The sequence below is a fragment of the Sarcophilus harrisii genome, chromosome 4 (assembly GCF_902635505.1).
Source record: "Sarcophilus harrisii chromosome 4, mSarHar1.11, whole genome shotgun sequence".
In the NCBI taxonomy this organism is placed as follows: Eukaryota; Metazoa; Chordata; class Mammalia; order Dasyuromorphia; family Dasyuridae; genus Sarcophilus; species Sarcophilus harrisii.
This window is the reverse complement of record NC_045429.1, coordinates 326,429,651-326,445,491: the sequence shown is the minus strand read 5'-3', so window position 1 is coordinate 326,445,491 and position 15,841 is coordinate 326,429,651. Positions and strand designations below refer to the sequence as shown.

The following is a 15,841-nucleotide window of genomic DNA, read 5'->3' as shown; positions in this document are numbered from 1 at the left end:
TTAATCCTTCCAATATTCATGTGAAGTAAATACTGTAGATTATATGGTCTCAGTTTAAAAATGGGGAAACTGAGGTGGAGAAATTAAATGACAAAAAATAATTGCATGTGCAGGGTGTCCCAAAAGTCATAGTGCATTTTTTTGTAAATTTTAATAATCTAAAACTGCAGTAAGACTTTTTAGGAACCTCCACATTATAAAAATATTTTAAAAAATTTTAATTATAAATATTATACATTCATTTAAAAGATTTTATTAAAATATATCATATTATAAATGTATTTAAAATATATTGTGAACTTATTTAAAATATAAATTTATTAAAATATATTATAAACTATTTACATGTATTATAAAATTATAGCTATCATAGTTTGCAAAAAAGTAAAAAAAATTACCTTATTTGATTTTCACAATATGACTTTAAGGAAAGGATATTATTACCTCTCCCTATTTTTGTAGATAAGGATACTGAGAAGGCTGAGCAATGCTAAGTGACTAGTTAGTTCCAGAGTCACAGCACTAGTAAATGTCTGTGGCAGAATCTGAATTTGGGTCTCATGCATTCCAAATCTAGAATTCTCCTGTACCCTGGGACCTTTTTTAAAATATTGTAATAAATGGGTAATAGTTATGCTCACTGGAATTGAGGCAAAAGGAAAATGAGAATTTATAGTTAAAAGTACATCAGGTTTTAACTCATCAGCACATAAATCTTGTGATTTTCATCTTTTAGCAGAGATGCAAATGAAAAATCTCCCCCTAGGTACTAAAAACATTGAACTTTTAGGTTTGATTCCTGTTTCTAACACTTCTTGATTGTATAATCTTAGAAAAGTCCTTTCTCTTCTCTGAGATTCAAAATTTCTTCATCTATATAAGGAGAGGATTGAATGAAATGGTCTCTAAATTGTAGTTCTGCCATTCCATGATTCTATTTGACTCAAGGGTTGGACAGGAATGGCATATTGAGAACAGAGACCCCTTCCTGGGAAAGATGACTGGAGCTAGAGAGAAGATGAACTAGAACAGAGAGAAGGATCAATAGGAGAGATGAATGACACCAGTTGTTGGAATTTTTCTTAGAATGTGGAAATAGAAGAAATATACAAGCTATGGTATGAAAAATAATTATGACTCTTCTGAGGGGAGAGAAAGACAATAAAATACTGGCTCTTGGACACGGGTGGCATTGGGCATTCAAAATCACAAAGTAGGAATTTTGGCCCAATTCTTGCCCTCTAGGGATCCTAGGGACCCAGGAAAGGAACTGAAGGGAATAATAGAGAGGCAGATGTTCTGCCCCAACCTTTAAGATAGTCATCTCTGTATTTAGTTTACTTAAAGATTTCTGATGGATTTTTCTTGTGCAGCATGACATATAAGGGCACATGTTTAGAAAAATTGTACATGTTTAACCTTGCCATTTTGGAGAGGGGGGAAGGAGGGAGGAGAAAAATTTGGAATACAAGATTTTGCCAAGGTAAAAGTTGAAAACTATCTTTGCATGTATTTGGAAAAATAAAATACTATTTTAAAAAAGATCTCTGATGACAGAGTGCCCCCCTTCACCTTTATTTAATGTTTTGTTCCCTTGGCTATCCAAGAGTTCTTAGTGATAGTCAAGCAAAATCTCTTCTGTTCTAATTTAAATTCCTTTCATCCTGTTTGGGGTTTTTTCGTTGACATAGAAACCAGTTGTTCATCACCAACTTAAAAACGGAAATATATGCCCCCTAAACTATCTGTTCTCCAGGCTAAATGATCCTTCATCTTTTAACTTTTCAGTATAGCATCTTCTTCCATGAGAAAATATCATTTTCACCTAATCCTCAACATTGCTTGTCTAAACGGAGAGCAGCTAGGTGGCACTGCAGTAAAGAGAGCACCAGGTTGGGAATCAGGAAGAGTCATCTTCTTGAGTTCAAATCTAACTTCAGACACTAATTAGCTCTGTGACCCTATGTAATTCACTTAATCCTGTTTGCCTCAGTTTCCTCATCTGTAAAATGAGCTGGAAAAGGAAATGGCAAACCATTCCAGTGTCTTTACCAAGAAAAGTCCAAATTGTATCACAAAGATGTCAGACATGACTGAACAACAGTGATTCTGAGCTGGACAGGACCACCTTAAAGACCATACAACCCAGGAGGGTTGGACTCAAATAGAAACAGTACCCACTAAGCTTTATAGAAGGATCTGTCATAAAGACTTGGAAAATTACATGTTACTATAATCTATATCTGTTTATCTATTTTATGTTTTGTTAAATTGTTCCCAATTACATCTTAATCTTGTTCAGGCTACACTCAGGAGAGTTGAGGCCACATGTGATCTGTGAGCTGAGAGTCTGACACCTCTGTCTGACATTAATTTTTAAAAATTCTTTTAACATTTTTCCTTAAAGTTTTGAGGTCCAGATTTTATCCCTCTCTTCCTTCTCCTCCTCTCTCCCTGAGAAGGTAAGCGATAAGATATAGATCATGTATGTGTAATTATGTAAAAAAGACTAAGGAAAAAAATTTTTAAAAAAGAAAGCGAATATAGAATTCTTCAATCTATATTCAAATAATGTCAGTTCTTTCTCTGGAGATGGATAGTATGCTTCATCATTAGTCCTTTGGGATTGTCTTGGATTTGGATTGTTGTGAATAGATCAATCATTCATAGTTCTTCATCGAACAATATAACTATTACTGTGTACAATGTTCTCATGATTCTGTTCACTTCACTATGCATCAATTCATGTAAGTCTTTCTGGGTTTTTATGAAATCATCCTGCTTATCATTTCTTAGAGCACACAAATATTCCATTGCAATCATATGCTAATATCCAATTGATGAGCATCCTTTCAGTGTCCAATTTTTAGCCACCACAAAAAGGACTGCTATAAATATTTTCATACAGATAAGTTCTTTTCCCTTTTAAAAAAAATTTTGGATGTCTTTGGGATATAGACATAGCAGTGGCATTGCTGGATTTTGACACTAGTTTCTAAGTTCAACCCCAGCATTTAATATCTGAAGCCTCAAGATTCAAAGAAGTAAAATGATTGTGAGTTTTGATACAACTGGACATGTTTTCCTGACTTCCAGCTCAGTGTTCTTCCCACCAATCAATCAATAAGCATTTATTAAATGCATACTGTGAACTAGGCACTGGCAATGCAGATACAAAAAAAATCTTTATTCCCAAGGAGCTTACAATCCACAACACCAAAGCTATGAAATTAGAGACCTATAATTTTTGTCCCCCTTTTTTTTCTCCCCGAGCTCATTGACACAGCTATCTGACAGGACAGTGATATATTGGTGGCTTCTAACTACATTTCTCTATGCTGTAAATGCCCATAAACCAGGACTTGGGGAGCAGGTGGGGCTGGCAAACAAAAGGAGGAGCAAGTGCAGTAGGTTTTACAGAAAAGAGATGATATCATGTAGTCAAAAAACCCAAACATTTTTTCCTGTCTCTGCTGCTCACTTACCATGTGATCATGGGCAGATCACCTTCCATTTACATGAAAACTATCATATATATATATATATATATATATATATATCGAGAGAGAGAGAGTTATTTTTCCAATTAACTCTCTGAGGGCAGAAACTAATTTTTATTTTATATATTTTGCCTTTCTTTGTATCCCCAGCACTTAGTGCAATACATAGGCATATTATAAGCACTTTATAAATGCTTGTCGACTGATTTCTTTTCTTTGAATTTCACTGTCTTCCATCAAATGAATGGGTTAGATGAGATTAGCTTCCTGTCCTAAAACTCAGTGATTCTGTGAATTGACCTGGAAGACTGACCAATCTGTTTCTCAGATTGTTGGGGGCTCCTGTCCAAAGAACTAGCCTCTAAGGTTTCCTCTAATTGAACCCTCTATAATTTTGCCATATTTTCCTTAAAATTCAGGGGCCAAAAGAGCATCAGTCCCTAATGACCAATCAGCCCAGTCCTACCATCATAAACAATGAAAGGACTGCCATCCACATCTACTCTGCCAGCCGCTACCATCCTGCACAGTTGCTTAGCATTCAATATAATCAATTAATTTAATTAGTAGAACCATCCTCTTACACTAATTCCCTCTATTTTAGCCCCTCACTCCCATCAGCTGAGATCTTCACCCCTAGCCCTCTCCAGGAGCTGAGAGGAAAAGTAACCAATTAATTGAGCTGATAGGTTTCTCCAGCTTCTAGATCACCTTGGCTAAGCCTAATTAAGTGTCAGTACCCCTGGGGCATTTCAGATAATGGATTCACAGAAAAGTTCTTGTGAAATGGGACTTGTGAAGACACAGGGAAACCGGGAAACATTGACCTCAGGCTGGAAGTCATCCAGCCCCCATTTACCACCAGGGCACCAGCTTCTCTGATTCAGTACCTCTCCTCTGTGGACAGCAACTATCCAGCACTCAGTACATCAACACTGCTCCTTGTCCCCCCTTCTCCTGCATCAATCCCTATCTCTGCCACCACATCCCTATCTATAGTAGCAGTCTCCCTCCTTGTAGTAGTTCCCTTTAATCACACTTTTCCAGGATCCCAATCCTGTTTCACATCGCTCGCTCTCTCTCTCTCTCTCTCTCTCTCTCTCCTCTCTCTCTCTCTTCCTCTCTCTCTCTCCCCCCCCCCCCCCCCCCCCCCCTCCCCCCCCCCCCCCCCCCCTTTCTCTCTCTCTCTCTCTCTCTCTCTCTCTCTCTCTCTCTCTCTCACACACACACACACACACACACACACACACACGCACGCTATGGAAGACAACCAAAGGCCAGAATTTTTGTTCATATTCCAGTATTTACCTATTCACCTATCCTCAAGTCATATAGACTTGAAGATATAAAAGACAGGTAGGGAAATGAAAAACTCAAGAAACATACTGAGGGTGGAGAGATGAGACTTAGGGGAGGGGAGGAATAGAAGGAAGCAGGGAGGAAAACAGGGATAAAGGAAGGAAGAGAAAAAAAAAAACATCAAGTATCAGGAAGTTGACATGTGTCAGTGAGGAATCCCAGGCCAGACAGGACTAGATTGCCTCATCTAGGAAAATATGGCCTTATTAACACTTATTAACACTGATCAGAAAAAGAGGATTTAGGTAAACTGTTAATTCTGTTGCTCATATGGCTTTCCAGGCCATTGAAGACAAGGTTTGTGTCACCCAGCAAGTCTGGCAGTTTGTCTCTGAATTGGCCAAGTTCTAATTGCTTATTGAATTTTAGTTGTTGTTGGCACAGTTAAGGGGCTCTGACCCCCTATACCACTTTGCTAGGATGAGGTCCACAGCTGGTTACAGCATCTCTCATTTTAGCAGCTGAAATTTGCCAATCTGGGACATCCCCAGGACAAAGGCAAACACTCCTGCCTTTGGTTCCAATTCTTTCTCTGTCTCCACTCATCTCTATTTTTCTGTCTATTTCTGTTTGTCCCCAGCTGTCTCATTCCTCTTCCCTGGACATCTCAGATTATCTCTTTAGCTATATCTCAAAATGTCTCTCCTGTTGTATTTTACACTATCTCTACTTGTTTCTCTGCCTATATTTCTCCAGTTATTATCTCTCCAGCTGTCTTGTACAAACTTCCCCATCTCTCATATAAGTTTATCCAAGTATTTCCTAGGTTGTATCTTTGGCTGTCTCTCTAACTAGCTTCGTTTCTCTCTTTGTATCTCAGGCTGTCTCTGGTTGTCTTGGGGTGGCTCCTCATTCCTTCTTTAACTGATTATGACTTTCCAGCTGTCTCTGTTCCTCTCTTTTAGGCTGTCTTACCAGCTGCCTCCATTCTTCAGACTAAGCTTAAAGACTTCAAGCCTAATATAACATGTTAAAAGGGAAGATTGGGTCAAGCTCACTGATCCAAAATCCCAGAGCTGACACTGAAAACGTCTCTTTCTCTTCACATTTAACCCCTATCATTAATGTTGTTGAGCCTTATTCTCCCCTTTTAGTTCAATGGGGGAAAAAACTGTCATTAGCCACTCAGATGTTTGGAAGGGGGAAGATTTCTCACCCTAGTGGAACTACAAACACTCTAAGACTGAGGGAAGAAGCTCTAGGATTGAGAAGAAGAATGCACCTTAGAGATAGATCATATAGCCCAAACTCTGGGGCAATTAGATGGTGCAGTGGGTAGAGTGCTGAGCCTGGAGTCAAGAAGATTCATTTTCCTGAGTTCAAATTCAGCCTCAGATACTCACAAGCTGTGTGACCTTAAAAAAAGTTCCTAAATCCTGTCTTACCTCAGTTTTCCCATCTATAAAATGAGCCAAACAAGGAACTGGCAAACTACTAGTATCTCCACCAAGGAAATCCCGACAGGATCACAAAGAGTCAGCTATAACTGAAATGACCCAATAACAACCCAAAAAAGGGATACTCGGTTTGAATTATCCAATATGTAGTTGGTGATGTGTGACTGGATCTCTTGAAAGAGACAGGAGTTGAATTTATATAGATTTGAGAATTATATGCATAAAGAAATATTTAAATACATTGGAACTGATGAAGTCACTGAGAAAAGATGAGAGCCCTGTAGAGACCTTTCTGCTGTTAACCTAAGTGACGCCAGGTTTTCAGTTGTCTCCTCTGTGAAATGAAAGGATTGAACCTTGTAGTTCAGTCATGTCTGACTCTCTATGACCCCATTCTTGGCAAAGATACAGGAGTGGTTTGCTATTTCCTTCTCCAGTTCATTTTACAGATAAGAAAACCAAGGCAAATAAGGTTAAATGGCTTGCCTGGTGTCACACAGCTACTAAGTGTCTGAGATGGGATTTGAACTCAGGAGGAAAAGTCTTCTTGATTCCAATGCACTATGGAGCCACCTAGCATCTCCAAATCCTAATATAAGGCATTCCTTTTGCCTCTAGGATAAAACATATTCCTTCACAACCTGGCCTCAACCTACCACTTTACTCTCATTACACTTTACTCCCCTCTGTATAGTTTATGGTCCAACCAAATGGACCTTTTGGCTGTTCCTTACACACAGTTTCTCCTCTCTTTGTGCTAACCATCCCCATATCTAAAATGCAATCCCTCCTCATTGCCATCTCTTAGAATCCCTTATTTCTTTCAAGATCCAAGCACCACCTCCTACATGAAGCCCTTTCTAGAGGCAGCCAGGTGACACTGTGGATATAGTGTTGGGTCTGGAAATGGGAAGACTAAATCCAGTTCAAATTCAGCCTTAGACACTTAACTGGATGATCATGGCCAAGTCACTTAACCACTGTATGCCTCAGTTTCCTCAACTGTAAAGTGGGGATAATAAGTGGGGATAATAACAATAGCATCTATCTCTCAGGACTGTTATAAACATCAAATGAGATAATTTTTGTAAAGTGCTTAGCACAGTATCTGGCACATATTAGGTACTTAATAAGTTCTTATTTTCTTCCTCCCTGATATCCTCCAACCACTAGTACTTTCCTCATTTTATCTCCCCCAGAATTTATAAGGTCCTTGAGAGCAGGGACTGCTTCATTGTTGTTTCAGTATCACTATCACTCAGCAGAATGCTTAGTATATAGCAGACATTTATTCAATGTTTGTTCACTGAGGGACTGAGAACTAGCAGAGCCAGCTCCTCTAGCTCCAGATACTTTTGTTGTCTCCACTCCACTGTTTTCCCACCAGAGATTTTTCTGCTGTTTATCTGGATACCAGTCCATCTCCAGTTCATTCTCTACCCAAGGGCTGGCCCACAGCACTTTGGGATTAATTGTGGGGACCGAAGGATGTAAGATGACAGAGTACAGTAAAGGGATAGGAATCTGAAAGGTGAGCTTTTTTGTGTAGCATTGCTTATCTTCCAGGATAGAGTGTTAGTGGACAAAGATGAGCCATGTGTGGGCTAGGACACCACAGATGCTATTATCCAGTGCATTTTTGATGTGGGCTTCTGGAAAATTTAATAAAACAAAATTAAGAATCAGGTCCAGACAGACTGTGATATGTATCTTCCGGATGCTCCTGGGCTCAGTCTCTTTGCTTTGTGGGCTGAGGAGGTTTCTATTTACATTAGGCAATTATATCTCCTGGTTCTTCCTCCTAGCACCATTCACACACCCTACTCTGTCCCAAGCCAGTCGGCTGCTTGTGATGTAAATTCTTTAAGTTCTTGGAATTTACTCTGCAATCCTTTTTAGGAGTCATCCTAATGATGTTTCCTGAGATTCTAGGCCTAAAGAGCAAGCAGGGCTTTTTGGACGAACAGTGTCCAAACACTTGCTGCCAGAGATTCAACTGGGTTCTTTTCTCAGCAGTAGAAATTGTGCCTGTCTCCCTGTTTCCATGTTGACTGTATCATAAGCTAACTTGCCAGAGTTAGGCCCACATATGTCTGTGAAATGGCTGCTCAAAGTTGGGGAACTGTAAGGTCATTGTTGTTGTTCAGTCATTATTTTAGTTACATCTGATTTTTCTTGAGGTTGTCCTGGCAAAGATAGAGTGATTTGCCATTTCCTTCTCTTGCAAATTCAAACAAGCTTAAATGATTTGCCCAGCTAGTAAGTGGCTGAACCTGAATTTGAGTTCCACTCCTCCTGACTCCAGAGCCACCTAGCTGTCCCTAAAAATAATTTTTAACATTCATTTTAAAACATTTTTGAGTTCCAAATTTTCTCCTTCCCTCTTTCTTCTTCCTCCTCTTCCTTAAGACAGTATGCTATTTGATATAGATTATAAATGTGCAATAATATAAGACTTAGTTCCACTCCTCCTGACTCCAGAGCCACCTAGCTGTCCCTAAAAATAATTTTTAACATTCATTTTAAAACATTTTTGAGTTCCAAATTTTCTCCTTCCCTCTTTCTTCTTCCTCCTCTTCCTTAAGACAGTATGCTATTTGATATAGATTATAAATGTGCAATAATATAAGACTTATTTCCATATTAGTCATATTGTTAAAGAAAAAACAGACCAAAAGGGAAAAAATGAAAAAATAAGTTGAAAATAGTATACTTTAATCAGCATTCAGAATCCATCAATATTTTTTTCAGAATGCAGATATTTTCCATCATAAGGTAAATTAAATGGTAAGTACCTAGAGATACTTTTTCACTTATTTCTTCTCTTTTTCTTTTGTATAGAAAAAAAGTAAATTGCATTATCATATTGCTGTCATCATCAACTATCTGGGCCACTGTATCTCCCTTGGAGCTCTCCTCATGGCCTTTGTCCTCTTCATGCACCTAAGGTAAGAAGATCCTTGAATCATCAATGGGTTATCAGGGATTTAAGAAACCACCAAAGGCAACACCTTTTCTTTCTTTTTTTCCTTTTTCTGGCAAGGAAATTAGGTTCATACAGCTAGAAAGTGTTAAATGTCTAAGACTAGATTTGAATTCAGATCCTCCTTATTTTCCTTTGTCCACTACACCATCTACCTGCCCCTCCTTCTTTTTACCAGTGAGGAAACTTCAGCACAGAGACCTTAAGTGACATGGCTAGGAAGTATCAGAGGAAGAATTCAATCTCAGGTCTTTAAATTTACTGCTGCCCTCCCCAATCAAGGTAAAACTAATATGCTTTGATTATACTTCTCCCATTCTGATCCTCTCAATATGTCTATCTAGATGCAATTATGTTAGAAAGTGTATCAAATGTTAAAAGGAGAAGTAAATCCCCTCAAAGTGGCCTACATGAAGTTGGGAGAGGGGAATATGATCAACTTCCTTCATCTTAGCAAGGTGAATGAGGGTGGGGAGAGATGGCTCAATTATATGTATCTGAGTTTTAGATTTTTTTCTAATAACAATAATAGTAATAATAATAATTATAGATGCTATATAACTGATGTGAATGCCAGCTATTATTATTAACAAAACAATAATAACAATAACTCATATATATGGTGACTTAAGGTTTACCAAGTGTTTTACATATATTATTTGAGCCTTTCAACCCTGTTAGGTAGGTGTGATTATTATCCCTATTTGGATAATGAATTTGACAAACTGACAAATGAAAGTCAAGAGTTTTTGCTCATGTCAAATATCTAAGGCAGGATTTGAACTCAGGACCTTTTTACTCTTAAATCTAGCCTTCTATGTACACCTGACTGTCTCACTCTGCTAAATCCCTTCTCTTTCCCAACTTTTTCCTTCTCCTAACCATTCATCTGCCATCACAGGGGATAAAGAGTAATATGGGGGCACCAGGCTCTAATTCACTTCTCCCAAAGGATGAAATGACTTTCTTCACTCTCACCCACACCAGAGAGTCCTCCATCTGCTCCACCCCCATTTATACAACCAGGGCCAGGTTGGTCAGAGCGAGAACCCATAGCTCGAAGACGCCTGCTGGCAGGGCCTCCAGCAAGCTGGCAACAGCACCCCTCAGACGTGTGTGGTTGGCAGGGATGGAGGCCCGAGTGCCAGAGATTTCTGAGCCAAGTATTACATTGCTATGGATTGGGATGAAGAAGGATGTGGGAACTGTCACTCAGAGCTAAGGCAGATTCTCCTAGCCAGGGGGAGCAGAGCCTCCTGGCTCCAAATGGGTCTAGGAACCAAGGGCTATTATTCACCTTCAATCTCAATGAACTAGCCGACTTTGGTACAGAAGAATCAATAGTGGAGGGTATTGTTTGCCCTTAGTCTCACAGAACTAGCCAACTCTAGGGCAGAAAAGTGAGTGGTGGGGGGCCAAGAAAACAAGATTCCCATGTGGCTGACATTGCCAACTTCCCTACATTGACATCTTATTTGAGAAGCTAAGGACAACAGCTACAGGGGCTGGATTGGAGGCTGGGTAAGGACAATGATCAAAGAGACACCTTCAGGGTTCCTTATTCTATCCTAATAGGTTCTTTTCTACCTTCTGGTCATTCATCGCCCTATTGGGTCCTTCCCTGTAAAACTGCTTCCTCCCCAGTCCCTACTCATACTTCTTCTGCTCCTCCTCCCCCTGTTCTCCAGTTCACAAAATTCTGGTATTCCAGAAATGGAAGAATTTATAACTCTATTCTTTTGTGTTTTAAAGCAGAAGTCAAACTCATGGCCTTAGAACCACGTGCATCCCATAACATTCTGCCTAAGTGCAGCCCAAAGGAAATATAATTGGGAAATAGTTAACAAAATAATTAAAAATTCGATAAAATGTAGATATTATATAACTAAGTCAATATCCATCCCATAGAAATCTGTGGTCTGGGTTTCCACTTGGGATTGACTAACTGTTTTAGAGAAGGGAACAAAGAATCAAGAGAGAGGAAATGATTTACTCTGATCTTACTCCAGTGTATCTGAGAGAACAGAGTTCCTTGTCTAAGTCACCTATGTGACTTTAGGCAAATTAGTTCCCTATTTCTGGGCCTCAGTCTTCATATTTGTAAAATAAAAGTATTGGATTACATCAGGAGTTCTTCACTGGGGATCCAAAAAAATTGGTCAGGAAAAAATATCACAACTTTATTTCAGTCTAATTTGTTTTCTTTGTAATTCTATGTATTTGATTTGATGCGTTTAAAAACATCCTTTAGAAAAGGAATCCATTGGCTTCACTATCCTGTAATAAGGGTCCATGATACCAAAAAAAAATTAAGAACCCTTGAATTATATGATGGTCCTGTGCATAGAGTACCAGTCTTAAAGTATCTTGATTTCAAATCTGGCCTCAAACACTTACTAGCTGTGTGACTCTGGGCAAGTCACTTAACCCTGTTTATTTGTTTCCTCAACTGTAAAAATGAGTTAGAGAAGAAAAATGGCAAATCACTTTAGTTATCTTTGCTAAAAATAAAAAAATAAACAACCCAGATGGAGTCATAGAAAGTTGAACACAACTGAAAAACAACAAAATTTCTTTTAACTGTCCATCTATCTTGAAAACCAAAACCTTATCAGAGATATTTATTTTTTCCCAGTGAACTGTCTTCAAGATACTTAATTTCTTGTCAATTCAACAAGTATTTCTTGAGCATGTATTGAGTTCTCAGTGTTGTACTGGGTAGTGTTAGAAGAATAAAAGAATTATGAGAAATGATCTCTGTCCTCAAGCTGCTTTTACCAGTTATCTGAGGAGACAAAACTTAGCCCAGTACAGAATCTGAGAGACATTGTGCAGGGGTGGAAAATATACTGGACTTGAGAGTCAGATAGAAAACCAGATTCAACTCTCCTCCATGCCATTAGCTCTGTCAGGGGACACTGGGTAAAAGTAATTTCACTTTTCTGGTGCTATTTCCTTCTATGTTAAATGAGGAAATTGACCTTTATCATCCCATTCTATTTAACCATTCTGCAGTTCTAAGAATTACTAGCAATGGAGGCTGTAAAGGATCAGAACAAAAAGAGATTGAATTAGAGCTGAACTAGATTCTGCTTTATGGAGTCATTTGTTTAGAGAACCCATACCGTGTTCCAAGGTACTTCTAGAGGGCTATGCAAAGTAACTGGTTTCCAAGGACTCAGTCCTGCCAATATGTGTTGCCCTTCAGTGGGCTGCCCCTTCGGTACCTTTCACCCAGCCATATTTCCTAGGTGATGATCATCTAAAACTTTGCTCCCATAACTTTGCTCCACCCAAACCCCATCTCCAGGAAGAGCCACAGGAGCAAGGAGGATGTAGGGGAACAGGACACAGATTTGGTGAAAGTGTTGAGGTGACAAGGAAAGAGTGGAGGAAACAACCATTCCCCTGCTCTGTCTATTCTCCAATAAGTGTTTATTTAGTGCCTATTGTGTACAAGGCGCCATGCTAGGGACACCAAAAGGCAATCTCTAGGGTTGACTGGCTGGGCTGGGCAGTGACTAGGGTTGGCCAGGTCACAGAGGGACTTATTGCTTTCTCTGGCCGACTGGTGTGCTTTTTGTTCTCTTCTTCCACTTTCCTATCCCCTTCTCTCTCTCTATCCAAACAAAGGAGCATTCGGTGTCTTCGGAACATCATTCACTGGAACCTCATCTCTGCCTTTATCCTACGCAATGCTACCTGGTTTGTGGTACAGCTCACCATGAGCCCTGAAGTACACCAGAGTAATGTGGTATGTACATCCTGGCCAGGACACGGTCTGGACCTGGGACCTGGGACGACTGGAAGGTTCAGGACTGGAAGCAGGGGACAAAGAGTAGGGCTGACACTCCATCCACTACACAGAGGTCTTTTCATTTGCAGACAGCCATAAAAACTTAGATTTGGAAGAGATTTCAAAGGTCATTTAAGCTCAACCTCCCTCCTAGGACAGAAATTCCTCCAGCAGCAGCCCTGACAAGGGATCACAGAGTCCAGGCCTTGGCTGTTCAAAATTGTATCAGAGTCTTCCTCCTTCTCCTTTCCCCTATTTCTATCCTGGAGTTAAGGCCATTTGGGGGAATCCAGAAGAGAGATTTGAGGGACCTGATGAGTGCTCCCCAAGTTTTGTTCAATGGAATAATTTATCATTATATTATATATTACATTATTTATAATATATATTAGGAATAATGTTATTGACTCCTTTATCTCTGATAATGGGGAACAAACCCCATCCCCTCTCCCTCTAAATGCCCCCCTGGGAGCCACAGCTATTGTTTGCCCTTCCTTCCAAGGGACCTGCTAGCTGTCAATTTCTCATGACCCTATTATCATCAACTTTGCTCCATCAATAATCCCATGTAGGAAGCTAAAACAGTGGATATAGAGGCAGAATTAGGAGCTGGGAATGGGCAACGATAAAAGCTGCTTCTATCCCTCCTTCCTTGGACCTCTGGCTGCTTAATCTCCTATGCCTTCTTGCCATGCAGGGCTGGTGCCGGCTGGTGACAGCTGCCTACAACTACTTTCATGTTACCAACTTTTTCTGGATGTTTGGAGAAGGCTGCTACCTGCACACAGCCATTGTGCTCACCTACTCTACCGACAAGCTCCGAAAGTGGATGTTCATCTGTATTGGCTGGTGTGAGTGTGGTGGTTGAGCATTGTGCCCTCAGCTTCCATCCTCCCTTCCCACCACCACATGCACATATCCATACTCACGCCCAGGGATGAGGTGGGTGGAGAAGGACAGAGGGGAGAGGAATGGCTGACACTGCATGTGGCTCCCTCTGTACCAAGACTTCCTATTCCTCCTCTGTGGCTGGAAAGGGGGACAGTAACCAGGGAAGAACAATGTTATCCCAGATCAGACCCCTCATCTACAGGTGGATGTGGAGCTTGTGTCAAGGTGGGATACAGGGGGCCCTTACCTAGTGGATGGAGCTGGGAGCAAGCAGTCAACTCAGTCCTTCAATACCCTGACCTGTGGCCTGGCATAGAAATCAATTCATCCAATGCATTTGGGACCTAGTTGGGTGCTGAGTTGCCTGGATCACCTTGTCCTGTTTATAGCCAAAAGGCTGGATTGCATGGATTTCATCAAATCCTTAGACCCACACCTAATAATTCCAAGAGTCTTCGAATGCAAATGGGTCATTCCTAACTGAATGTCCTAAAATGAGAAATTCTGAGGCTGTTTTCTATCTGGTACTGACCCTTTCCTCTTCTATAGGTGTGCCTTTCCCCATCATCGTGGCCTGGGCCATTGGGAAACTGTATTATGACAATGAGAAGTAAGTAGATACCCCATCTTTTGCTTTCTTCTCCCTTCTCTCTCCCATTATCATTAATGGTCTAGAGCAATGGTCTAGGAAGGCATCAAACCACTTTCTTTGTCTTCCTCCCCACTCACTGCAACAACAGATGTATGTTGAGATGGGGAAGTATGATTTACTTGAGTCAGGCCGAAGGAAAAATCATCAGATTTCTGAACTAAAGTTTCCAAGGGGAAACTCTGGTCGAGAAGTCCCAATACCTGAGTTCTGGTTTCCTCGCTAAACCAATTATCTGGGTTGCCCTGGGCTAATCAATTCCTTTTCCTGGGTCTCAATTGTCTCATCTGTAAAATGGATATGTGAAGGGGAAGGATTGGATCAGTTTTCAGACATGCTGAGAAACTTGTTGTCCAGAACAAGGAAGAGAACAGTCCTGTAATATTTTGCTCTGGTCAGACTCTATCTAGAATTTTGAGTTCACTTCAGGGTGCCATCTTTTAGGAAGGACATTGAAAAACAAATTCAATAGAAAGAGGGTAAACTAGATGATAAGAAAACAGAGAAATATGCCATCTAATCATGGGCTCTGTGAACTTGGTTTTTTAAAATATTTTTATATCTGTTTCAACCTAATTATTTTCCTATGTAATCCTATGTGTCTGATTTTATGCACTTTAAAAATCCTTATTCGAGAAGGGGGCCATAGGATTTGTCACTAAACTGCCAAGAAGAGTCCATCACAGAGAGAGAGAGAAAGAGAGAGAGAGAGAGAGAGAGAGAGAGAGAGAGAGAGAGAGAGAGAGAGAGAGAGAGAACAAACCCTTGATTTGGAGCATAGTTGATGGAACTGGAGATATTTAGCCCGGGGGTTAAAAGGAAGATTTAGCATAAGAAGTTTAGAAGTTCTCAGAATTTAAAGGGTAGTTATAAGGAAGAGGCAATAGATATATTGGTCCAATAGTGATCACTTGAAGTGAGGGGAGAAAAGTGGAGAGGGGTAAGTTTAAGTTAGATGTAAGACAGAACTTCCCGACAGTCAGAGTTGCCCCAAAGTAAATGGGCTCTCCTGGGATGTGGTGTTTCCTTCATTAAAGGAACATAGACAGGGTTCCCCTTTTCTATTGAAGGTTAAATTAAATAAAATGGTTTTTTGAGATCCCTTCTATCATAGTAGAGAAGGGAAAGACAAGAGGCAAGAAGGTCCTGTTAGGAGACTGTTACAGTAATCCAGGTAAGGTGAGAGAAGTCTGAACTAAAAGAATTTTAATGGGAGTAGAGAGGCAGGAATGAGAAGAGAGATTAGGATGGTAAAATTAATAGGAT

The 15,841-nt window shown here is 40.0% G+C and overlaps 1 protein-coding gene across 1 annotated transcript in view; it reads left to right on the top strand.

Annotated features, from left to right (window-relative positions):
• CRHR1 (corticotropin releasing hormone receptor 1) overlaps positions 1-15,841 on the top strand; it is a 95,704-nt gene that overhangs the window by 71,547 nt on the left and 8,316 nt on the right. The window contains exons 5-8 of the mRNA XM_031965966.1: positions 9,098-9,204; positions 12,873-12,993; positions 13,733-13,886; positions 14,476-14,536. Coding sequence (XP_031821826.1) covers positions 9,098-9,204; positions 12,873-12,993; positions 13,733-13,886; positions 14,476-14,536 — 443 coding nt within the window. The remainder of the gene's footprint in view (positions 1-9,097; positions 9,205-12,872; positions 12,994-13,732; positions 13,887-14,475; positions 14,537-15,841) is intronic.